Source organism: Antennarius striatus, chromosome 8 (genome assembly GCF_040054535.1).
Source record: "Antennarius striatus isolate MH-2024 chromosome 8, ASM4005453v1, whole genome shotgun sequence".
Taxonomy (NCBI): Eukaryota; Metazoa; Chordata; class Actinopteri; order Lophiiformes; family Antennariidae; genus Antennarius; species Antennarius striatus.
Window position 1 is genome coordinate 11,131,450 of NC_090783.1, and position 27,598 is coordinate 11,159,047.

Genomic DNA, 27,598 nt, shown 5'->3' on the forward strand with positions numbered 1-27,598 from the left:
CCACCTGTTTGTTCTGGCTAGGCTCCGTTCCGATGTGCTCCAGTGGGGGCACGCCTCCCGGCTCACCTGTCATCCAGGCATTCAGCGCACCTGTGATGTCCTGCAGCAGCGCTTTTGGTGGCCTTCGCTGGAGGAGGATGTCCGTGGCTACGTCAACGCGTGTCCTGTTTGCAACCAGAATAAGACTCCTCGTCACCCACCAGCCGGCCTCCTGCACCCCCTGCCTGTCCCTCATCGCCCTTGGTCACACATTTCCCTGGACTTTGTTACCGGTCTACCCCCCTCCAGGGGTCACACTGCCATCCTCACAGTGGTACACAGGTTCGGCAAAATGGCACACTTCATTCCCCTTCCCAAGTTTCCTTCTGCCAAAGAGACTGGTCCTCCAACACATCTTTCAGCTCCATGGTCTGCCCACCGACATCGTCTCTGACCGGGGCCCCCAGTTCACTTCCATCTTTTGGAAGGAGTTTTGCAGTCTGCTGGGGTCCTCAGTCAGCCTCACCTCTGGTTTTCACCCCCAGTCCAACGGGCAGACTGAGAGAGCTAACCAGGACCTGGAAACCACGCTTCGCTGTCTCACGGCTGACAATCCTGCTTCCTGGTCGGAGCAGCTCATCTGGGTGGAATAAGCCCACAACACCCTCACCTGCTCCTCCACGGGCCTTTCCCCCTTCCAGTGTGCCTATGGGTATCAGCCGCCGCTCTTTGCTAACCAAGAGAGGGAAGCTGCCTGCCCGTTGGCTCAAGCCTTTGTCCGTCGTTGCCGGCGCACCTGGGAACGAGCACGCACTGCCCTCCTGAAGTCAGCTGACCGCTATGCTGCCGTCGCCAATAAGCGCCGCAAGCCTGCTCCCGCCTACCAGGTCGGCCAGAGGGTCTGGCTCTCCACCCGTGACCTGCCCCTCAAGGTGGAGAGTCGCAAGCTGGCTCCCAGGTTTGTGGGGCCCTTCCCCATTACTCGCATCACTAACCCGGAAGCGGTCCGCCTGCAGCTTCCCGGGTCCATGAAGATCCACCCGACTTTCCACGTCTCCAAGATCAAGCCTGTCTGGGTGAGTCCTCTTGTTCCCCCTACACCACCCCCTCCTCCTCCTCAGCTTGTCGATGGTGGTCCTTTGTATGCAGTCAAGCGCGTGGTATGCAGTATCTGGTGGACTGGGAAGGTTACGGTCCGGTGGATCGTTCCTGGTTTCCAGCCCGGTTCATCGTGGATCCTCGGCTCATCGCGGACTTTCACCGCCTGCATCCGGACCAGCCTGCTCCATCCTCCATCCCGTCCCCTGGGGTCACCTGCTGCTGATGGGCCTGCCGACCCACCTGAAGATGGTGGCTCAGATGTGGACACTTCCTCCGGCTCGTCTTCCTCTTCTGCAGATGAAGATGTGGACTCCACTGTCTCAGAGGAGTTTTAGCCCCCTTCCGGCCTCCCCCCTCCCTCCCAGTTCAGTCTGGGACGTCTGGAGCCATCCCTTGAAGGGGGGGTCCTGTCACAATCCGCTCCTGGTTTTCCTCTCATCTGCCCAGCTCTACCTGCCTTCCACTCCCACCTCATCAGTGCAACTGCCTTCACCTGTGTTTCCTCACCTGATTATCACCTGCCTGTTCTGTACATATACCCTCCCATTCCTCTCAGTCTCTGCCAGATTGTCTTTGTATCTCGCGTTGATCTCCGGACTGCTTCCTCGGTTTCGACCCTGCCTGTCTTCAACTAGTCTTCCTCGTCTCTGCCCCGGTAAACTGACCAGCCTTCTGTCCTTGACTACTCTGCCTGCTCGTTCCCTGTCTGCTACCTGTCACCTGGGATTCCTGTTCACTGAGACTGTTTTTCTGGAATATTGCTGCCATTCCATGCGAACCTCAGAATAAACTGTTGGACTATTCCTGATCTGGTCTCAGTCTGTGCTGTACTTGGGTCCTACTTCTGACCTGTTACACAAACAAGCAAACAATAAGTCAAAAGACCTCTATGATGCTAGACTAAATGTGTCGTTTAGTCCCCGCAGCGCATAGCAATGCAAACAAACAATTCTATGATGCTAGAATAAACTTGTAGTTTTAATTCCTCACAGGGCACAGAAACAATTCTATGATGCTAGAATAAACTGGTAGTTTCATTCCCCACAGAGCATAGCAATAAACAAACAAATATTTGGTTGAGCTAAGGCAATATATGGTGGCATTCCAAATATGCTTCGCCTCTTACCTTGACACAGGGGAGGAGAGCCCACAACCCAGGCAGAGTAGCTTCAACCGGCTGGGCACCCATAGGTAACCCGCAGCTGACTCTGACTGGAGTATGAAACTCCTCACCTTTTATTCCTTTGAAGAAGCAAGGCCTGCATTCGAGCAGGAATGGCCAGTTCCAGCTCTAAGGCAGCCCTCTCTTTGGTGGTACCGCCAGCTGAGGAAAAACCTCACCACCCCCGAGAATGCAGTGTAGGAGGCTTTCACGCTCCGCAAAACATCTTCATTACACATTGGAATGTAGTTGTGTTTTCACTACTCCTGGGAATGCAATTTAAAACATCTTACACCTTGACTGAAAACAGGTCTCCATCTCCTCTCCATTTCCTCTCCTTAGAGAGGGGTACTGGGTCTGCAGCATCTGGTTTAATTGGCTGTGACGTGCTGCGACCTCTCTGTGTCCAAACAAACTAAGATGTGACTTAGCCCAGCAGTTGCATGGAGAGGTTTTGAAGCATGTTCTTAGTAGTGACATGATGAGAGTCAAATCAGGACACACACAATACAAATTTCCATTACAACACTTAAGAACAGGGAAGTGTTTATTTCAAGGCAACAAGAAGATGTGAGGCAGAACTTTTCAGCTCTACCTCCCAGAACAAGTCTAGGTATTTCAGTCTCAGTATAAAATATGAAGTAAAGCTACAGAACAACATTATGGAGAGTCTGGTTTCCACCCTGGAAACGGTGAAAATAAGTATAAGTAGGTATGGGGAAAATTTCAGAAGGAGTGATGTGTCATATTCATGTGACTCTGCATCTGGATCTTTTTCTCGACTTTACAAAAATACAAACAAAAAGTAGCATGTGATTGGCCATGGTAACATGAATACATGTATTTTGTAATTATATAATGGTATATGTGTGATGGAGGTGGGACTGCATCAGGGATCAGCTCTGAGCCCCTTCTTGTTTGGTATGGTGATGGACAGGTTGACAGACGAGGTTAGACAGGAATCTCCATGGACTATGATGTTTGTAGATGACATTTTGATCTGCAGTGAGAGCAGGGAACAGGTGGAAGATAAGCTAGAGAGGTGGAGGTTTGTCCTTGAAAGGAGAGGAATGAAGGTTAGCCGCAGTAAGACAGAGTATGTGTGTGCGAATGAGAGGGACCCAAGTGGAAGAGTGAGGTTACAGGGAGAAGGGTTCAAGAAGGTGGAGGATTTTAAGTACTTAGGGTCAACAGTCCAGAGCAATGGAGAGTGTGGAAAAGAGGTGAAGAAGCATTTACAGGCAGGATGGAACGGGTGGAGGAAAGTGTCAGGTGTGATGTGTGATAGAAGAGTTTCAGCTAAAATGAAAGGAAAGGTGTACAAAACTGTGGTGAGACCAGCGATGTTGTTTGGTTTAGAGACAGGGTCATGAGTAAAAGACAGGAGACAGAGCTTGAGGTAGCAGAGAATGAAGATGCTGAAGTTGTTTTTGGGATTGACCAGGTTGGATAGGATCAGGAAGGAGTACATCAGAAGGACAGCACATGTTAGGGGTTTTGGAGATAAAGTCAGAGAGGCCAGACTGAGATGGTTTGGACATGTCCAGAGGAGTGAATATATAGTGAATATATTGGTAGAAGGATGCTGAGTTTTGTAGCGCAGCTTCCTGTCAAAAATCAGACACAACCAATTAGACAGCAGCTCCAGGTCACCTGCTGAAGTTAAGTTGAAGGTGTCTCTTATACTGGATGTTCCTCAAACAAAAAGTAATTGTAAAAAAAAAAATCTGCAATTTTAAACAGACACTGACAGGCCTCAAATTTGCTTTATATGACTAAACATTTTAAGAAATAAAAAAAAATAGTTTGCATTACGTAAGATTTTCATTATTCAGTCCAAGAGGCCATTTAGAGCCCAGCGTTGATGAGCCTCCAAACATTGAGTGTGACTGAAGCATCTTAATTTCATGCTATAGTAGACTATTTTCAGCACCAACACAAACACAAGCAATGTAAATTCAATGCATTTAACTGCAACTAGTATTGCTACTACCTTTTTAACTACAACACACCTTAGTACTATTTGTGCTACTACTCCATGGCTGTTACTCCGGCTACTTCCACCACATAGCTTTTATTACAACAACTTTAAACTACAACTATTCATCATATAATGAACTCCAGCTGTCAATGTTGCTAGGCAACAGGAGAGGCCCTTTGTGATGAGAAGGTAGGTATGGAAATGGTACAAATCTTTCTAGACCAGACTGTTACCCATGCTAAGTGCAACCATACAAAGACCACACCTTTATAGGCCACACTCTTGAATGCATGCAGCCCCTGAATGTGCAGCTTTGGTGTTGCGGGATAGCTGACTTGTGTTAAAAATACATGCTGGTGAATCCAGTGCCTTGGTGCTTATATGAAATTAAGCTTAGAGGAATTCAAATGGCATTTCTCAGTTCTGTGTGTTTGTAGCAGTCTATGGAGAAGCAATAAGAGAAACAGTGGGAGAGCAAGTGCTTGCATCCCTGCTCTATAGGAAACAATTATTGCTGAGTCCAATGTTACAGTTTCATTTATGTGATAAAGCTTCATTCGGTGTGATTTAAAATCTCTCCTTATCAGGCTCACTTCCTGTAAAGCACAACCTGAGCTCCACACAAAATGCCTCATCAGCTGAAAACACCCAAGCACAATAGGTGAACACACACACAACATACAGTATGTGTGCATATGTGTGTGTGTATATGAATACATATACTCATAAATACATATAAAATATATATACACCGGTAACATACAGTATGTAATATACAGTATATAAACATTTATATAAATATATAAAATGTATAAAGTATGAAATTATATATTGAGCCTTAGTTGGTAACATCATGTCGTATCATTAGTTGGTATCATAATGTCTGTTTGTGTGTAAGTGTATGTGCCTGTGCATATTGTGTTTGTAATTGTATACTTAAGTAGCTAGCTGAAGTGGAAAAAAGAGATACAGGGTGAGAACAGGACTAGAGACTCAGTGTATTTGAGGTCAGTGTATTTGGCAAGGACAGGGCTTGTTTTTGATCATCAGAAAGCCATTTTAATTAGTGAGAAAGGAATACACAGAATACACACACATTTTTTTTGCAGTGATCAAAATACTGCTGCCAAAAATATCTGTTCTCTGATTGCTTCAGATTCACCTTATTGACTGAGAAAGAAAGATGTCAAATATGTGAAGTGGAAGACAGTCAGTTAGGAGAAGACAGAGATAAATAAGGGAGGAGAGGAAGTACAATAAAGGGTCCCAGTCTACAGTCTGGAGCTAAGGAGTGATGTCGGGAGCGAGAGGAAGAAAACAGAGAACAGAAATACGGAAATTTTGAGTGAAAACATTTGAAAAAAAATCTATAAAAATATTGAGAAGCAGGAGATGACAAACTAGAAAAAAATTTAAAAGAGAGGTTCAGAAATGGCACAGACACACATACCCACACACAGACAAAGGGAGCGTTACCTCCTGCTTTCAGCAGGTTGTTACGACCAGAAGAGTGTGTGTTTGCTGCATAATAGATGGTGCAGTCTGATAACACACAGACACATATACACACACTCACACACACACAGTATCCGTGGACTGTATACGCTGCATATGTTTACTGTGAATGGGCCAAGTTCGATTTCATATGTCCTCTCGGTGTCTGTGTGATCTCCCTCTGTGTTCTTTGGTACTCCACCCACCACTTGAATATAATAGAGATGAATTGGCAACTGTAAATTAATCATATGCATGAATGTTTTTTTTTGTCTTTCTATGTTTTGTCCGTGCAATGAACTGGTGACTTGTCCAGCATGTACCTATCCTCCCCTCTTATGTCAGTGGGGGTAGACTACAGCAAGAGGTCGTCAAAAATGCATGAGTGGAGATACTCCTTTAAAATTTTCTTTGACACATTAGTTGCTGGTAAAGTTAACAACCAGTTGTTCTGTCAGTGCTTGTCTGGCATCATAGCAACAATCACTCTCTTCCATCCTTGTCAATGACAGCCTGGGCTCCAGGCCATCTATGCTGTATTTCATGGAGCAGTGATAATGAAAGTGGTATTGTAAAAACAAAAGGTAATAATTAAATCCACTTCTCTTGGTGTTTCACACCATTACACATGAACACATTTTCTCTCAAATCTGCAGTAATATGTTAAATATAATGCACCCTATAATACTGTAATTTTCTTTTGGAAAACTAAAATTAATGTTGATTTTTAGTCCTAACAATCTAATATCAAGATTTGATACATAAACTTTTTTACTTCCGAAACTCAATGCCATCATATACCTTTTTGAAAGTTCACAGAAGTTTAATTACAATTGAAGTTATTGATCCAATTCTAGTGTCCAATTGTCAGTTTGATGTTCAGGAACTGTTTGCCTCAGCTTCACTGCCTAATCATTTGAACCCTCGATTCAAAAGTTGGAAAAATCTCGCAGATTTTAAGTCTTGTAGACCTGGAGGAAATGAACTAGTCAAATAGTCAACGGTATACTCTCTTTTGTGAGCTGAAAAATGGGAGGTTCTGTCTTACCTGAATTGAATAGGTTGCATAGGTTTCTGGTGCTATTAAATCAGTTTGATTTATGTACCTGGGCAAACATTTGTCAGATATAGGTAGAGAATTAAAGTCATATAACTGTTCAGCAAAAGTTACAAAATAATTGATTAGTTCAGCTCTACTGCTTCTTTCACTATCTAATGTCTCAGCAGACAGACACTCTTGATTTCTTGAAAATAAGGAAGGACGGAAATCACATTGATTCATAAGTTTTCTGCATGATTTGAAATACAGTGTGCCCTCGTTCTCGTTACTTGGGGTTTATGCGTTCCAGGATCCACACGCGTATAACGAATTATGCGATATAGTGACAAACTACTTATCTTGTTATTTACGATAATTTAAACGTTTATGAACCCTTCCCATACTGACATTAAACCACCATCTATCTGTATTACCTTTTCCCACACTCTTATTGAGTGTTTAAAGCACTTTTGTGTCTCACGGAAGTGTGTTACGTTCCAAGACGCACGGAACGTAGCGCACTTCCGGAAGCTGTCAGCCAAATGCCCGAGGGATTACTGTATATCTATTGCATATTATTTGATGTTTAATATTATTTTTTTGAGGTAGGTTACCTAAATTTAGAATAACAGACCAGCCTAGTTTTTGACTTCCTATCCAACCTCTGTGAAAACTTTGACATCCTGCCAAATTCAGTGTTTTGGCATTAATTATCATAGACAGAAATAGGGTAATATTAGGTTTTACATACATTTATCTTGTTCCGATTTTAGTCTTGATAACAGTGTGTTGATGACTACATCATTGCATATCCCTGTGGAATGTTCTCTGTACAGTATTATTGCATTACTAGAAAGAGACGAGGGACTTTATGAATGCATTTATGTTTGGAGAAGGATACAAAGTTGTGTACCTCATTCCCATATCCTACATAAACGGCTGTCATACAAACCTTTTAAGATTTACTGCACACAAATGTTCAACCACAGATCCATATAACAGTTCCTGGACACTGTTGCCATGAAATGCAGTAATCCATTTGGTTCTCTATTCTAAAGGATTCAGCAGTTTGTAAAAATATATCTCTGATTCACGGTTAAATCTGTGCATTCAGTCACTCCACAGTTCTTTCACATTACAGTGCATGTTTTGTGTATTTTGGCTATATACAATATGACTGGCGATTCAGATGTCAAGAGGTCTCTGCTCTCTGGCCTATATCTTCTATACTTAACACAGTAAAATGTATATGTTTTCAAGAACACATTAGGTAAAATGTAAAACCATCTGGAAATGTTATTTCCAACAATGCTGAGGGACAAATACATTCTGAAACTTGCCCTTATCTTGATCTGCAAGCTACCATTGTGTCTACCAGCCAGCATGTGCAGGGTAGTTCAGTTTATTTTGCTAGCGTGCATCCCTCAGACTGATGTGTCTGATCCTCTTACATCACACACACACACATACACACACGCACAGAGGCCATCTTCCGGCCATAGAGTCAGTGTCAGCACTACAGGTGGACATGTACTGCCACCACACACACAGATACACACATGCAGGCTAACAGGCTAATGACTGCCCAAATAGGCACACACTTGATATGTCTGGATGCATCCAGTCTTCACAGCCCCTCCAGCAACTGTTATATAGACATGAACAGACACATACACACACACACAGACCATTTTTCTCAGCTCAGTTGTTTATCTCAGTTATTGTTGATGGCGATGATGGTGAGTGTGTCTGTCAGTCAGTCAGTCAGTCATTTTCTAACCCGCTTAATCCGCTAACGCAGGTCGCGGGGGAACCAGTGCCTATCCCGGTAGTCTCAGGGTGTGAGGCGGGGGACACTCCGGGTACGATGTCAGTGTACCGCAGAGCCACATAGAGACAAGCAATCATTCACACCCACACTCAGTCCTACAGTCAATTTGGGACCGGCCAATCCACCTGAAGCGCCAGAAAAACGCACCCGCCCGAACAAAATTGTCCTGATCGATCCAGATTGGAAATGGCACCTTGCATTTTTAACAGACGAGACAGAAATGCTGAACAGCCTTAACTTGCGGCTACAAGGCCAAGGGAAACTCATTTGTGACATGTATTCCCACATAAAAGCATTTGAGGTGAAATAAGCACTGGACAAAGTGAAAAAGCACAACTTAATCCATGTCCCCGCTACCCAAAACCTCTCTGCAGAGAACCCAGAAGTCCCGTTCCCAGCTTAAAGGTGTGTGGAATCACTGAAAATGCTAAATGAGGAGTTTGGTGTGCGATTCCGTGAACTACATGGTAATGCAAAAGAAGTCTTTCTTTTCCAGAGCCCCTTTTTTGCCAAAATTGATGAAGCCCAGACTTCTAATCAGTTTTAGTTGGTCGAGTTACAGAACCGTGATGTTCTGAAAGATGCATTCAAGCCAGACAGTGTCATTGACTTCTATGCCACCCTCCCAAATGAAATAATAACAGTTATGTCATTTATATTATAAATTATAAATATAAATTATAAATATTTGTTTCTGGAAGAAAATAAATGTTTACATTTAAGCACCCCTGCGATCATCACCATTTTTCTGTTACAAACTGACTCTGGCCCTCCCATCAGAGAAGGGAAAAGTTTTGTGACCCTCATAGGAAAAAGTTTGGAGACCCTTGGTGTAAAAAATAATCCATGGATCAAGAAGCTGTCATTTTATTGCAGAATTATGTTTATCAGGTTTTAGTATTTGAGAGCTTTTGAAAAGTAAGGGGATAAAGACACAGAGCCTGATTCCGGGCAATGTGGAACATGAATGAATGCAATGTACATGGAATGTGTGCTTGTGTTCTATTTGCTGATATTCTCCTTAACTCCAGCTGCACTCCATTTGAATGGATGATTCTCACTACCATCATTGCAAACTGCATCGTCTTGGCTCTGGAACAGCATCTTCCAGATGGAGACAAGACACCACTGTCTGAACGACTGGTAACGTACACACACACGCACACACAGACACACACACACACAGACACACACACACACACACACACACACACACACACACACACACACACACACACACACATACACACATATACATACAGTACTCATATACAAATCAGGATATGCAAACACACACACATTGGCATCATGTATATGAATAGAAAGAAGCATGGAGGCTCACAGAACACGCATACATTCACCAAGTTCTGTGGAGATTGGTTCAGTAACTTGCAGTTGGAAATGCCAAAACATTTTATTGCAATTTTGAAACATTTTTCCTTGCTTTGTAGGAGGATACGGAGCCCTACTTCATAGCCATCTTCTGTTTTGAGTCAGGGATCAAGATTCTGGCCTTGGGTTTTGCATTACATAAGGGCTCCTATCTGAGGAATGGTTGGAACGTCATGGATTTTGTGGTTGTGCTCACTGGGTAAGTCTGCCGGAAAGCTCATATTTCATTTCAGTTTTATTTCAGTAGCTTTGATTTATTGAACTTTTTTTCCCTAAAACAAATACAATCTTTTATATGCTTGTTATTGTGTATGGTATACATATTGGATAATATTTGGATAGATAATATTCATATTTACGGCTGTGTTTGTCATTATTATTAAAAAAAGATTCTTTGTTGGATCCTTACTGTGTGTGTGTGTGTGTGTGTGTGTGTGTGTGTGTGTGTGTGTGTGTGTGTGTGTGTGTGTGTGTGTGTGTGTGTGTGTTTGTGCTGTGTGCTCATGACTACTCCTTTGATCAGAGAAAGCAGATGTCTGGTTGACAAGGTGTGCATGTGATCAGGACAACTCCCATTGAGTTCCTTCCCTCCTTTAATGAGGACACACAGACATACGCACACACACACACCCAGCCTTGATCAGAAAAACACCATGGGGAGCAGCAACCAGGGCAAAATAAAATGTCACTTCTCGGAGCCATGGGGGAGCTGGTTTGTTGTTATGGCAATAGCTTTGAAAGGGGTAGTGTTCCTTCAGCCCCTTTTTCTTTGATTAATTTAAATAACTGATGTGAGAATAATTTCCATGAACTACATGTCTGACTTTTAATTTTTAATGCCAGGTCGTTATTGTAACCGAGAATTAGTTCTCAATTGACTTACCTGGTTAAATAAAGGTTAAATAAATAAAATAAATAAATAGCTTAGCAGTAAGAAATAAGGAAGGAAGCAATATACAGTACAGGTTAACAGATTGTTCTGATTGATGAAATGGGGAATGCACCACACTAAATCATTAACAACGTATCCCTATACAGACTACAGAAGGTGGCCATAATGACAACATAGCACGAAATGTATTGTTATCAGTCCCTTCATCACATCACATATCCTCAGAACATGCACCTGTGCTCATACTCTCTCATGGAACATGTGCAAGTGATTAGAAACTGAGGTCCATCAGATGACGGGAACAAACAGTGTTACAATAAAATCAAAACCAAAATTGAAAATTGAGCTTGAGTCAACAGTCCCTTAAAATATATTCAAAATGAATCAAAAATTATTTCACATCAAATCATTCATTCATTCATTCATTTTCCAACCTGCTTAATCCGCTAACGCAGGTCGCGGGGTAGCCAGTGCCTATCCTGGCAGTCTCAGGGCGTGGGGCGGGGGACACTCCGGGCACGATGCCAGTGTACCGCGGAGCCACATACAAACAAACATACATTCACACACACACTCACTCCTATGGTCAATTTGGGACCGGCCAATTAACCTGAAGCGCATGCTTTTGGAGGTGGGAGGAAGCCGGAGAACCCGGAGAGAACCCACGCAGACACGGGGAGAGCATGCGAACTCCGCACAGAGCGGGACTCGAACCCGGGTCCGCCGTGTTGTGAGGCAGCAGCGCTAACCACTGCGCCACCGTGCCGCCTCACATCAAATCAAATGAATCAAATTCACAGTTTTTTTACTTTTCATCTTGAAAGAATTTGAGTAGATGATGGTGAATATTTAACGAAGTATTCTAAAGCTTTCAAATATTTTCCTTGCATACATTCTAATGATATTTATCTCTAATATGTTTCTCTGCTTGAATGCTTTTCCTGTTTCAGATTAGTTCTACGCATAGATAAATAGATGTATGGATAGATAGATAGATAGATAGATAGATAGATAGATAGATAGATAGATAGATAGATAGATAGATAGATAGATAGATAGATAGATAGATAGATAGATAGATAGATAGATAGATAGATAGATAGATAGATAGATAGATAGATAGACTAACAGACAGACAGACAGACATAGATAAATGGATGGAAGGATGGATGGACGGACGGACAGACAGACAGAGACAGATTGATAGATAGACAGACAATAGGTAGATGGTGGTTGTCTTTGTCTGTGTGAGATGGACATACCACAGAGAAAAAGAAAACCAGTGTGAAAGCAAGAAAGAGTGATGTTCAAGGGATGGTAGGAAAGAGGTCAAAAAGGATGGGAGGAGGGGAGAAGGCAAAATGGAGATGGAATAAGGGGGAAGGGAAGGAGGGAAGGTGTGCGTGTGTGTGTGTGTGTGTGTGTGTGTGTGTGTGTGTGTGTGTGTGTGACAGAGAGAGAGAGAGAGAGAGACAGAGAGAGAGAGACAGAGAGATAGTCAGTGCTGCAGTAACCTGCTTGTTCTTGCTGTCTAAGATCAATCACATGGCACAGCCTATATAATTACATACATACACGCACACGCATGCACACACACATACACACATTTCTGTATTAGGAGGCAAAATGGAGAAATGGAGATGGAATAAGGGGGAAGGGAGACAGAAGGAAGGAGTGTGTGTGTGTGTGTGTGTGTGTGTGTGTGTGTGTGTGTGCGTGCGTGCGTGTGTGTGTGTCTATGCATGGCTTATGTCATCAGTTATGGTCATATTTCAAGTGCTCATGTATATTCATACTCTATCCTTGCTAGATTGTCTGGTCATGTTTACCATGTTTGCTTGCTTTCCATGTGACCACCACATTTCTGTATGCAGAAATGTGTATGTCACATTGTAGAGGTATGTATGTGTATGTTCTACACAGAAAAGCACCAACAGAATCCTGTGCGTGAGGTATAAGAGTCCAACATTTATGGAAAAGATACGTTTTGAAGGATCGCTCATGTTAGTTGATAATTATTGTTGGTCAAACATAACCCTAATGGCCGATCTGTTAATTCATTTCTTCATTTATTCATCTTCCGCTTTATCCGCTGTAGCAGGTCACAGAGAGCTGGAACCTGTCCCAATTGTTTTAGGGCGTGAGGCAGGTCAAACTCGGTGCGCCGTGGAGCCACACAAAGACAGACAGCCATGCACGCTCACACTCACACACTACTGGCAATTTTGGAATGGCCAATTAATCTGAAGCGCATGTTTTTGGAAGTGGTAGGAAGTTGGAGAACCCGGAAGAAAACCCTACGCTGACACGGGTAGCACAAAAAAAACTCTGCACAGAGCTGGACTGGAACCCGGAACTGCCTTGCTGTGCAGCAACAGTGCTACCAACTGCGCCACTTTGCTGCCCTTTATATTGATATTTAATAACAATAATTGTTCGTATCCTTAGTGACTAACATTACACCAACTAGAAACTACATCAAAGGCTTCATCGTTGTTTTTACCTGTTCATAGTATCATACTCTGTGACACTTTTTCTCTTCACTCTTGGTTGCTGAGTGTGTGTAAGTTGTGAATATGAACACCCTGCTAGTGTAGTGTACTGTACATAAGTGTGTGCTGGCTGTTTTCTTAGTTAAGACATTAGAGGGACAGACATGGATGAAGTAAAGAAATAATAAGACCAGGGAGAAAAAGAGGAACTGTGACAGCCACACAAAGTGACTGGTGTATTAAGTACTCAGGGATGACAGTCCATTGATTTTTAGTCTTGTGCTGTGGCATCATTCAGAAATCTAATCATTTATGGTCAATGAGTTGACACCATAGACATCCCAATGACTTATGGTGGATGGTAACAGATAGAATACCCATAATAATCCCTATACTGCTGATACTGAATTCATATTAACAATAAGTAAACAAAAATATATTTTCCCATAATCCATCCATCCATCCATCCATCTTCCACTGCTTATCCGTAGTCGGGTCGGGTCGGGTCGCGGGGGCAGCAGCTTCAACAGGGAGCCCCAAACTTCCCTTTCCCCGGCCACATCCACCAGCTCTAACTGGGGGATCCCAAGGCGTTCCCAGGCCAGTGTTGAGATATAATCCCTCCACCTGGTCCTGGGTCTGCCCCGAGGTCTCCTCCCAGCTGGACGTGCCAGAAACACCTCCCTAGGGAGGCGTCCCGGAGGCATCCACACCAGATGCCCAAACCACCTCAACTGACTCCTTTCCACGCGAAGGAACAGCGACTCTACTCTGAGCCCCTCGCGAACAGCAGTGTTTCTCACCTTATCTCTAAGGGAGACACCAGCTATCCGTCTGAGAAAGCCCATTTCAGCCGCTTGTAACCGCGATCTCGTTCTTTCGGTCACGACCCATCGCTCATGACCATAGGTGAGGGTAGGAACGAAGATTGAACGGTAGATGGAGAGCTTTGCCTCTCGGCTTAGCTCCCTCTTTGTGACAACAGTGCGGTAAAGCGACTGCAATACCGCTCCTGCTGCCCCAATTCTCCGTCCAATCTCACGCTCCATTGTTCCCTCACTCGTGAACAGGACCCCAAGATACTTAAACTCCTTCACTTGTGGAAGGACCTCATTCCCCACTCAGAGAAGGCAATCCATCGGTTTCCTGCTGAGGACCATGGCCTCAGATTTGGAGGTGCTAATCCTCATCCCCACCGATTCACACTCGGCTGCAAACCGGACCAGTGAGCACTGCAGGTCACAGGCTGATGACGCAAACAGGACCACATCAATCACAGCAATCCTCAGGCCACCAAACTGTAAAGCCTCCTCACCACGACTACGCCTCAATATCCTGTCCATGAAAATCACAAACAGAATTGGTGATAGAGCGCAGCCCTGGCAAAGGCCAACAGCTACTCGGAACAAGTTCGACTTACTGCCGAGAACCCGAACGCAGCTCTCACTTTGGGTGTACAGGGATTGGATGGCCCTGAGGGGAGGCCCCCTCACCCCGTACTCCCCCAGTACTTCCCACAGTATATCCCTGGGGACTCGATCATATGCCTTCTCCAAGTCTCCAATGGATGCTTCGAAACCCACAATCAAGGTTAACAAAGAAACAGCTGTTAGCCCAGTGTTCCAACATCCGTAACCGTTAAACTGCTGTCACAACTAGAGATCGATGAAATATTACAACAATGCTAAGGCAAGGGGGAGCCAGGACGCCAGGTCAGCGGGGGGATATCACCCCCCCCACAATCCATATTGGGTACCAAGCCCCAAGAGACATACACAGCCTCAATACAAGAGCTGCTGACCTGAGAAGGAAGATCGTGACCCAAATGGAAACCTGGAGCCTCCAACAAAAACCGAAGCTAAGTTGTCAAGTGCCTTCAGAAGATCTTCTAGAAGATGTGAATGCTGCAATAAGAACCATCCCCACAGGGAACATAACTGAGACCAACAAGCTGATCCACAGTACAGCAACAGTAATCCTTGAGATGCTGGGATATAAAATCAACACAGGGCATAACAAACAATACCCTCCATGGAAGAGACGGTTAGAGGCCAAGATAAAGGCGACACGGAGAGAAGTCAGCCAGCTAGCCGAGCTACAGAAGGGGAACATGGTGAATAAAGGGGTACCCAGGAAATACAGCAAGCTCTCCATGCCTGAAGCCCTCGAAACTGCCAAACAGAGACTAACGACTCTGGCTACCCGACTGAAGCGATACACCAAGGAGATTGAGGCCAGGAGAATAAACAAGTCCTTCTCCACTCAACCAGCAAAGGTGTACTCTCAGTGGCAGGGAAATAGCATCCGGCCAGACCCACCAAGAGCTGAGGTGGAGAAATACTGGAAGGGCATATGGGAAAGAGAGGCATCACACAAAACCAATGCCCAGTGGATAGTGGACCTGAGAACTGACCACAGACCAAGAGCTGAGGTGGAGAAATACTGGAAGGGCATATGGGAAAGAGAGGCATCACACAAAACCAATGCCCAGTGGATAGTGGACCTGAGAACTGACCACAGCTGCCTCCCAGAACAAGAACCAGTAACCATCTCTATGGCAGACATCCAAGAAAAAGTGTCAAAGATGAAGAGTTGGTCAGTACCGGGCCCGGATATGATCCATACATACTGGCTAAAGAAGCTGACAGCACTCCATGAGCGTCTAGCAGCACAGATGAACCAGCTGCTAAGGGATAGGACGCACCCAGAATGGTTGACTGAAGGCAGGACAGTCCTGATCATGAAAGACCCACAGAAGGAATCTACCCCATCGATCTACCGGCCAATAAGCTGTCTCAATACAACATGGAAGCTCCTGTCAGGCATCATGGCGGCTAAGATGAGTAGGCACGTGGATCAATATATGAGCGGGGCACAGAAAGGAGTTGGTAGTAACACCAGGGGAGCCAAGCACCAGCTACTGGTGGACAGAGCAGTACACAGAGACTGTAAGAATAGGCAGACCAACTTGTTCACCGCCTGGATTGACTACCAGAAAGCCTACGACTCAATGCCACACACGTGGATACTGGAATGTCTGGAACTGTATAAGATCAACAGGACACTAAGAGCCTTCATCAAGAACTCAATGGGGAAGTGGAAGACAACCCTGGAGACTAACTCCAAGCCAATTGCCCAAGTTAACATCAAGTGCGGCATATACCAAGGGGATGCACTATCACCACTGCTGTTCTGCATAGGCCTGAACCCCCTCAGTCATATCATCGCAAAGAGTGGCTACGGATACCGATTCCGAAGTGGGACAACAATCAGCCATCTCCTCTACATGGATGACATCAAGCTGTATGCCAGGAATGAGCGAGAAATTGACTCACTGATCCACACCACCAGGATCTACAGCGACGACATAGGGATGTCATTCGGATTAGACAAATGTGGCCGGATGGTATCAAGAAGAGGCAAGATGATCAGAACTGAAGGGGTTGACCTACCAGGGGGCAGGATAGAAGACATCAAGGACAGCTACAAATACCTTGGAATCCCACAGGCTAATGGCAACCATGAGGAGGCCGCAAGGAAGTCATCCACAGCCAAATACCTCCAGAGAGTAAGGCAAGTCCTGAGAAGCCAGCTGAATGGTAAGAACAAAGTCCGAGCCATCAACATGTATGCACTGCCGGTCATCAGATAATTGTTTTTTTTTTTAATTTAATTTTATATACTGGTTTGATCCCCGAAGGGAAATTAAGAATGCACACTCTAGCTAATGATTCAAACGCATGCATACATATATGTTTGTGAGTACAGGCCCCTGTATCACACACACACACACACAAGGGGGCCTGTAGGCATGCAGGGGAGGTAGAGTGGCAGGCAGCTCCTTCTTGGTGCGCCTCAAATGAGCAATTTGTAAAGGGGACGGCACCTTAATCAAGGGTGCCTCGACAGTGCTCCAGAGGTGAGCTGACACCTCCCACTGTCAGCTCACCTCCGGGTATTTTTTTTTTTGGGCGGGAGCGGGAATCGAACCGCCGATCTTAAATCATAGGACAACTCGCTCTACCGCCCACTTTACCGCTGAGCCACTGCCACCCCGGTGGGATCATAAGCTGGCCAAAGGAGGAGATAGAAGCCACAGACATCAAGACGAGAAAGCTCCTCACCATGAATGGAGGGTTTCACCCCAAGTCCAGCATCCTGAGGCTGTACACTAAGCGGAAAGAGGGAGGCCGAGGACTAGTGAGCATCAGGGCCACTGTCCAGGAGGAGACATCAAAAATCCAAGAGTACATCAGGAAGATGAACCCAACAGATGAACTTCTCAGTGAATGCCTTAGACAGCAGAAACCTGAGGAGGAAGAGGAGGAGGAGACAACATGGAGGGACAAAGCCCTACACGGCATGTACCACCGTCAGATAGAGGAAGTGGCTGATATCAAGAAGACCTACCAATGGCTGAATAAAGCTGGACTGACAGACAGCACAGAGGCACTGATCATGGCAGCACAAGAACAGGCCCTAAGTACAAGAGCAATAAAGGCTAATATCTACCACAGTAGATCTGACCCAAGGTGCAGGCTATGTAAAGAAGCCCCAGAGTCAGTCCAGCATGTGGTAGCAGGGCGTAAGATGCTCGCCAGCTCAGCATACATGGAAAGGCACAACCAAGTAGCTGTGATAGTGTACAGGAACATCTGTACCCAGTATGGACTAGAAGTACCCAAATCCCAATGGGACATACCACCGAAGGTGGTTGAGAATGACAAGGCTAAGATCCTGTGGGACTTCAGCTTCCAGACCGACAAACAGCTGCTGACTAACAAACCGGATATAGTGGTGATGGACAAAGAGCAGAAGACAGCAGTGGTGATATATGTGGCGATTCCAGCTGATGCCAACATCAGGAAGAAGGAACACGAAAAGATTGAGAAGTACCAAGGGTTGAAAGAACAGCTGGAACAGATGTGGAAGGTCGAGGTTAATGTGGTCCCCGTGGTAGTAGGAGCACTTGGGGCAGTGACCCCCAAACTGGAAGAGTGGCTCCAGCAGTTTCCTGGAACAACATCTGAAGCCTCAGTCCAGAAGAGCGCAGTCCTAGGAACAGCTAAGATACTGCGCAGAACCCTCAGACTCCCAGGCCTCTGGTAGAGGACCCGAGCTTGAGGATGACACACAGATACAGACTGGGGTCAGTGAGCAATTGTATGTATAAAACATGCTCACTACCATGACAACCCACTGACAACGAACTTTTTCAAACACCCCATCCTGAACTAGCAGAGGACTAGTCTTAAAGGAGAGGAGTTGAGCCAGAGAGCCTCCGGTATCATGGAAAAACATTTAATCTCAATTTTGGGAATAAAGCTTGCATAGCGATTTGCAAGGGTGTACTTTATATAAAAGATCCCAAGTGAGCTAGACCTGATTAAATGAGCCATACATAGACAAAACACGTTAAGTTTTGAAATTATAACTGCAAATGAAACATCATCTACTTTTGGTGTTCATCGAATCTCTAGCAGCAAAAAAGTGAATTTAACAGGAATAAGTGCTAAATATGTGTATGTGCGGCAAGTGCAGTACACCACCATGTACAAAAATACTGTATGAATGTGGAGCAATGAGAAAAAGTCCAACAGAAAGACAAATGAGGTCACAGCCAGAGAGAGAAAGAGTGAGAGAGTATCCGACTAAAAAAATGTCCATTTGCTATCACTTCCATTATCATTATTACACTGCAGTCATATACAGGCTCATCACTCTCCTAAATGTTCTCCTATACTCTCCAAACTCTGTGCCCTGCAGGCTGCCTGCTGCATACAAAAAAGTAGAGAAGATGCATGGATACACAAGCACACCAATGGCTCCTATGAAATAACCAGTGAGCTCACAACTTCTTTTTTTTAAGTAGTAGAATTACTACTAAGCCAGAATTGAGAAGGGACAACATTTGAAACAAGATTTTAAACATATTGTGGCATTGTTTCATGAGTGAAGGTTAAAATGGGACTTTGACTTGAGAGGATCATGGTAACCGAGGGAATAAGATCATGGATGCAAACAAACAAAATGGATGGATGGATGAATGGATGGAAAGGTTTGTACTGTGGCAGTAATCAGTACCTGAACTAAAAAAAAGGGCTGACGGGTAGAAGCCAATAGGCTTGTGAAATTCCCGTCCCCCAGAATCAACAAACATCTTTCTCATTACCACATGTTGTCAACAACTCATTAAATGTTTTCAGTCAGTTCATCCACTGAATTTTGACAGACGTTCATAGTCTTATCCACTTCCAGATATTAGTCTTTGTCCCAGATATAACCTAGAGCATGACCATGCTTACATTCTTCCTAGGAACACAAGGTTTGTTAACATCATAAATGGTCAAAACAAGAAGTTGACCTTGCCAGTGTTCTCCACAAAAATATAATGATCATATTAACCTCTTTAAGCAGACAATGTTTATCTAATACTTAACCAGTTTGGGCCTATTTCACAAAGGCAGGGTTAACCTACCCTGAGGTAAACCTGTGGTTCTGGGTTACTTTACCCTGAACTTGGAAAACCCAGGCATTTGGGTTTCACAAACGCGGTTCAGGGTTAGTTTTCCTAACCCAGAGTAAATTGACCCGCAGGTTAACATACACGACAACTTGAAAAAAAGCCATCATCAATGAAGCCCGGATTCATCGATTCAGCATGACGACAGACGAGACGCACACCGCAACGCTTTACGGAAGTCAGAGTACAGATTTTAATTTATGAATAGAAAGACTTTGAGGAAATTTTCAGAAGAAACAGAACAGTGTTGCAGCTGCAAAGAAGAGCGACATGTCGTGGGAGTGAATTGCTGCTCAAGTCGTTGCGTAAGTTCTAAGTCCGTTGCACTCACGGTAAAAATACGGAAGTAAACGGCTTCAATAATAGTTTATTAATTCATTTTATTTAGGTGCGATCCAGTGGGGGGAGAAGGTTGTTTTATCGCCAACAGAATGCTCCTGTCACACACATAGATGTGCTCTCATCTATAGGCATTCCATGTTTAATTCTCTGTGTCTTTTAGTCAAATAATACATAATTGATAAAAAGAAAAAGAAATTAACAGGAAATTGAAGAAAAGAAAGGTGGTCAAATATTTTCTGTTACAGATTGTTCCTATTGCTTAACATTCTGGTGCAATTCAGAGTGACATTTAGCCTCCACTGAAGGATCAACACTTTCTCATCTTTTTTTAACAGAGCAAGCTGGACAGTCCGTCACATCCAAAGTACAGATAGACGCTCAGTGAACACCAGCGGTTCTTTCTGTGGCATTCATATGCAACTGTATGTTTTGATGTCCTCCTCATCTATTTCCAGCTATTTGTTACAGAAGTTTATCCAATTCGCTTTCTATGAAATACAGACAACAGATAAAAAATGGTTTCTTTGGACCTCCAGATTAGGAGGGCAGATTTGAACATACAAATACAACGTTAGAGGTGGATGTTGTTCACAAGTGAATCATGTTGAATATTAGAATGTTCACCACTAAAATGATCTAAAAAGTAACTTTGTATTTATAAGTAATAAAGATGACCAAATGAAATGTATATTGTATGTTTTTAATGCCCGCTGTGGTTATGGTGAGTTACACACCCTCTGAAATGACTCTGGCAGATGGAGTCACTGCTCTGTCACCCTGGATAGCTGGTAGGTGGACGGGGTCATCATCGGGGTGCTCAGTTTGTGGGGTAGGGTGCTGTTCTCCTCTGATAGCGGCAATACTACTATGAAGAACAGGACTGCATCACAGGTCCTCTCAGGAATCATCCTGAGGTGTCATAGACACTGGAAACGGCCTTTCAGCAGGCCTATGGTCATCTCCACCCGGGCTCTCGTCCGGTGGTGAACCCATGTGAAGTTCTATTGGGGACCTGGGTTAGTAAGGGGTCAGCAGCCTCGGTTGGGCATGGGTAACCCCTGTCCCCCAGAAACCAGACTCCTGTGATGGAAAGTAGATTCATTAGAGTGGATTAAACAATGGAGACAAGTGAATTATTGTGCTAATCTTTAGTTAATGCATTAGTCTGTTGCTCAGGTGAGACTCATCATACACCTGTGAGTCAGGAACCGATCAGGACCGCTCCGTCTCCACATCAGTATGCTATGCTTGCTCTGGAGGGTTCTGTTGGGTGTCTGTCTGTTAAAGCTCTTTGAAATGTCTGCTGAAGTGATTAGGCGCTATATAAATAAAGGTGGGAAATGTAGTTTGCAGCATCACATATGATCTGGACAGATGTTAGTTTATCTATGATGAGGTCTTTAACGTGTAAAAACAGTAGTCAATGTACTTGTACCTGCATATATTTGTGGTGAATGGACATCCTCTTCACATCATCACCTTCATTATGTGAGGGAGCCTTGATGGGAATGTGGGTACCATCTATGGCAGCAAATTACATTGGGACATCCGAAAGAAATTAATGTCTGGGACCGCAGCACAATATCATTAAGAGAACATACTTTCAAATTAATCAGATTTCTACATGATTCACCTGCAGTCCTGTGGAACTCCTCCTTGATGATCCTGACGGGTTTCTCTCCAGGGAAATAGAAGAACTGGGGTAAAAGTTTAAAGGCGAGGCGCACTGAGCATCTCCCACATTATATAGGAAAATTACCGTTTGCAAATAAAAAATGAAAAACTGAACGGAGCGCTACACGCAGCGCTGCTGCAGATGTGAAGATGGATGTGTGTGTGTGTGTGTGTGTGTGTGTGTGTGTGTGTGTGTGTGTGTGTGTGTGTGTGTGTGTGTGTGTGTGTGTGTGTGTGTGTGTGTGTGTGTGTGTGTGTGTGTATGTGTGTGGATCAGTATGATCAGTATGATTGGTACCGATCATAAAGAGAACTGTCTGGATATGACGGGACATCTGAACGCGATACAAACATATTTAATTCTCTGTGAATGAATGCGGAAACTCCATCAAGGGGCTCCACGTCAAACGGACATGACATGTTCACCTCTTAAACACCTCTAAAATACGGAGTTATTTATTAAACCTTACTTCGGTCAGACTCTCCGTCCGACAGAACCAGGAAATGAAGCCGCGCGAGCGGCGGTGAAAGGGGGCGGAGTCAAAAGAAACCCTGGTTTTGTGGAATAAAACCCGCTCCCGACCAGATTATGTTCAGAGAGTCTGTTACTGCGGTAACAAACCCAGATGTTCACTTTACCTCGCTACGTGAAACAAGCCAGGGTTACTGCTCTAACTCTGGGTTAAGTTACCCCCCTTTGTGAAACCGAGAACCGTGATTTCAGGGTTAACTTACTCTGGGTTTCCACTGCACCTGCTTTGTGACACGGCCCCTCCTCCAGACCAGGCTAGCTTCAGAGTCTGTTACTGTGGTAACAAACCAAGAGGTTTACGTTCTGACACAGGCTAGGTTTGCTCCTCTGACTCTGGGTTAAGTTACCTCCCTTTGTGACACCGCAAGCCCTGGTTTTCCCTGATTTCAGGGTTAACTTACCCAGGTTTTCCACTAAACCGGCTTTGTGAAACGGACCCAGTCAGTTCACATGCTATTATATTGTCAAAAGATATCAACATGCTCTTTAAAGTCTCAAACTTAATGCTATCCTTCCAAGCAGAAATCCATGTTTTTTTGTTCATTAATCCCTGTTTCTGACATTGACGATGTTGAATGGTTTTTCAACTGTTCCCTTTGACGTGTCTAAAATTAGTGGAGAGCTCAAACTATTGAAGTGATTCTAGTTGTACAGATCTTTGGTGTAGTAACAGTTCTTGTCCATCTTTATTGCTCGTATTTCATCAACCCCTCTGCACTCCTGATCACCATTGTTTTCATCTGCTCCGGAGAAAACCCCTTTGTTTTGATGAAGATCCTGCAGTTTTCTGTCCAGATGTTGTCGATCAACCTATTCTTCTTCAGTTGTCGAGCATTTTTAGCTTTATCAGCATTCTTTTTAGTGAAATTCTCATTAATGTAGACATTTTTTCCTTTCAGTTTGAAGCCTTGTTTCAGAAGTGCAATTTTGTGTTTACGATTCTGGAATTTTATCAGCACTGCAGGTGGTCTCCTACCTCCATATAGTAGTGGATAAGAAGTCTCAATCTGCTCTGGATCTATAGTTATCTCCAGATCCCTCTGTTGAGAACTCACTTGTTGTTCCACATTCTTGATGTCAGCGCTGTGCTTGGTTCCATCTCCCCTGGCCACAGCATGTGTGTAATTCCTCGGCTTGATTTTGATGCCAGTGATGATCACATCATTCATACGAATGCTTTGTTCCAAATTATCAATTCTTTGTTGTCCCTGTTCTAAAACAACAATTCTTCTGTCTTTTTCATCTGTCATTTTCTTCTTTTTGTCTTTTTTTTCTTCCATGGCGTCTAGGACAGGTTTCAGCTTTTCTTTCAACTTTTTATCAAAGTCACTCCTTAACCTGTCAAAGTCACTCCTTAACTTATCAAAGTCGCTCTTTAACTCGTTCTTTAACTCTTTCATAAAAAAGCCCACCTGGTCTAGAGTGTCCTCCGATATTTCTATTCCTCTTGTTATCTTGATGATGTTGAAATCTTAAAAAAGGTATGACATTTTTTGTATTTTGTGAACCAGAATAGCTCCCAATGTGATGCTGAGGTTCTCTTTGGGAGTAACCAGGATGGATAGGATCAGGAATGAGTATGTCAGAAGGACAGCACATATTGGAGGTTTTGGAGATAAAGTCAGAGAGGCCAGATAGAGATGGTTTGGACATGTCCAGTGGAGAGATAGTGAATATATTAGAAGGATGCTGAGGTTTGAACTGCCAGCTACGAAGCCTAGAGGAAGACCAAAGAGGTTTATGGATGTAGTGAAAGAGGAAATGAGGGCAGTTGGTGTGAGAGAAGACAGGAAGACAGAAGACAGGGTTAGATGGAAGCAATTGTTTCGCTGTAGCAACCCCTGAAGGGGAAAGCCAAAAGGAAAAGAAGATTATTTTTCATTGATTGTTCATTGTGTTGTCCCTTCAAATGTGCTGTTGATATAATATGTATTTACAAATTATATAACATGTTGGGTGTAGCCAGCAGATGGAGGGTTAGATGGAGGCAACTGATTTGCTGTGGTCACCCCTGAAGTGATATATACAGTATAATAATAGTAAGAGAGTAGCTCTCAATGTTTGCATATACCTCGCCAAAGTTACAAAAAAACAAAACAAAAAAAAAGTAATGAACTAATCTTCTTTCATAACCTCAACCAGGACAAGTTTACAGTTTTATCATAACATCACAAAGTATCAGTAGACTACATGCATCAAACGCATGACTGTCAAATGCTCTTGTAGCATACCTTCCACACACCTTTATCATTGATGATTTTCTTGGTGTAACCGTGTGGATATTATGATTCTTCTTCTCCTGCTCATTATGCCTCTTTTAGCTAATAAGCACTGAATTTTAACAGTGCAAGGTAGTCACAGTTTACACACATATTATACCTTTATTAAAGTACTTACATGAGATTTAAATGAAAGAAGTAAATTAAGTAAGCTGTTTTTAATTAAAAAAACAACAACAACAAAAACAACTCAAACTTATATAAGCCAAATCTACTGTAACCAACAAACACAAGAATACATTCTGAATGGAGGGGTAAACTAGTTAACTGCCAAGTTCTTGAATGCTGCAGTGTCCTTTAGTATGACTCATAGCTCAAGCTCTGATGTTCCCAAGCTCTGATGTTCCCAACAAGAGCCCGTCTTCTATCCTTTCTAGCAAGAAGAGAAAAAAACTATGTTAAACAAGTTTTTTGTCATGTGATTTATCAATTTTACCGTTGAAGTGACAAATTAACTCCTGTAGTCATACCCTTAGCCGAAGAACTGATGTAAAGCTATTGGTTTGGTCAGCTCAACAGTTTCAACTACATGCATAAATGTGTGCTTTGTATCTGGGAAATGAGTTTGTCACCAATAATTAATTGTTTTATATATTGTTTTCATTTTATGAATTACAGTATACAATAAACCAATAAGCTAAATAGGTTAGTAAATATATTTTGCATGTTTCATACCTACAATCATCTAAGGCAAGATACATAAACAAGGAAATAGAGGTCCAGGCGCTGCGCCCTTCTGAGCTCCAATAGGTATTCTGGCAGGAGACAGGCGGACAGGTGGGCTGTCAGCTGGCCTGGCAGACAGACAAAATGTTAGGACGATACAGTAGGTGAATGGAAAAACTGGAGGAGGTTTATAGACACTGGGAAATAAAATTAATGTTAATGAGTATTAATATAATTCTTGAAAAGGAAATATAAAAGGATTTCAACAACATGGTTGCTTTTGTAAGCTTAAAGCCTCATGTAATCCAAACGATTTGTCTCAGTATTGCTGTGCACAGTGTCACCTTTGATTGCCACTCTGCAAACCTTGCATTAATAAAAAATAAAGGTTAATAAAAGACAACTGAAGTTTGAAAGACAAAGGGGAAGGGGGGGTGGAATGAAGGAAAGAGGAGAAAAAAGATTTTATTTGGCTAATATTCTTTCGTGTATTTGTTCCTTCACCTACGTACAGTAAGTGTACTGAAATTAAAGGAAAACAAACACAAGAGCTTTAGACATAAGAAAATGTGATGTGGAAAAAACAAATGGAGAAAAAATAAGGGTTCTAGGGTCAGAATGGAGGTGGAGTCCATCAACTGAGTGGTAGCACTGCTGAGGTCAGCAATGATGCCAGAGAAAGAAAAGTGTGTGCGGGAGGTGGGGGTGGGGGTGGGGTCAGAATGAGAGTGCTTCCATTCTGCCTCTGCCAATGAAAGGAACCAGGCAACCAGGGAAGCAGAGACAGAGTTGAAAAAGGAGAGAACATTTGATTGACAGGAAGAAGGAAACCATGATTTTCTTGAGGTAGGAGGGACAGGCCTGATGGCAGTAACTGATTTCTTAAGATGAAAGAACTATTATAGCAACCCCCCCTTCACCAACCCCCCTTTACTTCCAGTCTTACCAATGATGTTCTTTCTAACAACCCTATCAAATGGGCTCTCCCAGTAAGGGCAAGTGATTGGGTAATAGCTCCTCAGTGGCAGGGGGACCAGTTACATTATGATCATAATGTAAAGCTCAATGTGCTGTGTCTAAAGAAAGAGGGAGAGCCGGTGTGGAAAACACGTTTGGAGAACAAAATCATTCTCTTTTTTTTCCTGTTACTATTCCCTGTGAAGGGTTGACTGTTGTGAGCATATACCTATCCTCTTCTATTGATGTATTGGACAGGACAGAAGGTAAAACATAAATCTTACATAAAACTGCAGTAGGTAAAATAAATTTGTTGTCAGAATTCCAAAACTACTATGTACCATGCAGTAAATGAAAGAGAAAATCCTTTAGCCCTATCTGGTGCTTCTAATGACTTTTGTCATCATATTCACATTTAATATTTGTTATATACTATATATGTATATAGACTGTTTTAATGACTTTCAGAAAGCCAAATGTTCTGTAACATTTCTTCTCTCACTGTCGAATGTAACTGAAGGAAATTCTTAAGTTTATTATTTTCTCACCCAAGAAAACATTCATTTATGTTCAAGTAATGAATGACTCTGAACTGGTGGCAATCAAGTGTAAGACATTGTCATAGGGTAAGGACTGCTTTACATTGTAAGTCTAATGTGGAGCCTGAACAGTACTGTATTAATATCGTAGAATGGCATGATGAAAACTCCATCAAAGGATGGGAGAAATTTCACATGATTGCAGCATGACTGGTTGACTACACAATAAACTTCATGGTAAAAAGCAGTGCATTGCAGAAATAAAAGTCTGATGGCTAAAATGAAACTGACATGCTACAACCTGCTCAGCATATTGATGCATATAGTATATGCAGATTTATTGTGAGACAACGTCCCCCAATTGGGGGCCTAAACCATTAGTCTTGCCCATTTATCAGTCCATAAATGATGAATAATATAATCTTTAAAAAAAAAACTCTATTTTCAAAAACAAATGTACTATGGGGTGGCACGGTGGCGCAGTGGTTAGCGCTGCCGCCTCACAACACGGCGGACCCGGGTTCGAGTCCTGCTCTGTGCGGAGTTTGCATGCTCTCCCCGTGTCTGCGTGGGTTTTCTCTGGGTTCTCCGGCTTCCCCCCGGAGGGGGGAAGCATGCACTTCAGGTTGATTGGCCGGTCCCAAACTGACCGTAGGAGTGAGTGTGTGTGTGAATGATTGTTTGTTTCTATGTGGCTCCGCGGTGCACTGGTGTCGTGCCCAG

The 27,598-nt window shown here is 43.5% G+C and overlaps 1 protein-coding gene across 1 annotated transcript in view; it reads left to right on the plus strand.

The window, feature by feature from the left end:
- Positions 1-27,598, plus strand: part of cacna1ab (calcium channel, voltage-dependent, P/Q type, alpha 1A subunit, b) — a 185,752-nt gene that overhangs the window by 49,317 nt on the left and 108,837 nt on the right. The window contains exons 2-3 of the mRNA XM_068320925.1: positions 9,625-9,730; positions 10,039-10,178. Coding sequence (XP_068177026.1) covers positions 9,625-9,730; positions 10,039-10,178 — 246 coding nt within the window. The remainder of the gene's footprint in view (positions 1-9,624; positions 9,731-10,038; positions 10,179-27,598) is intronic.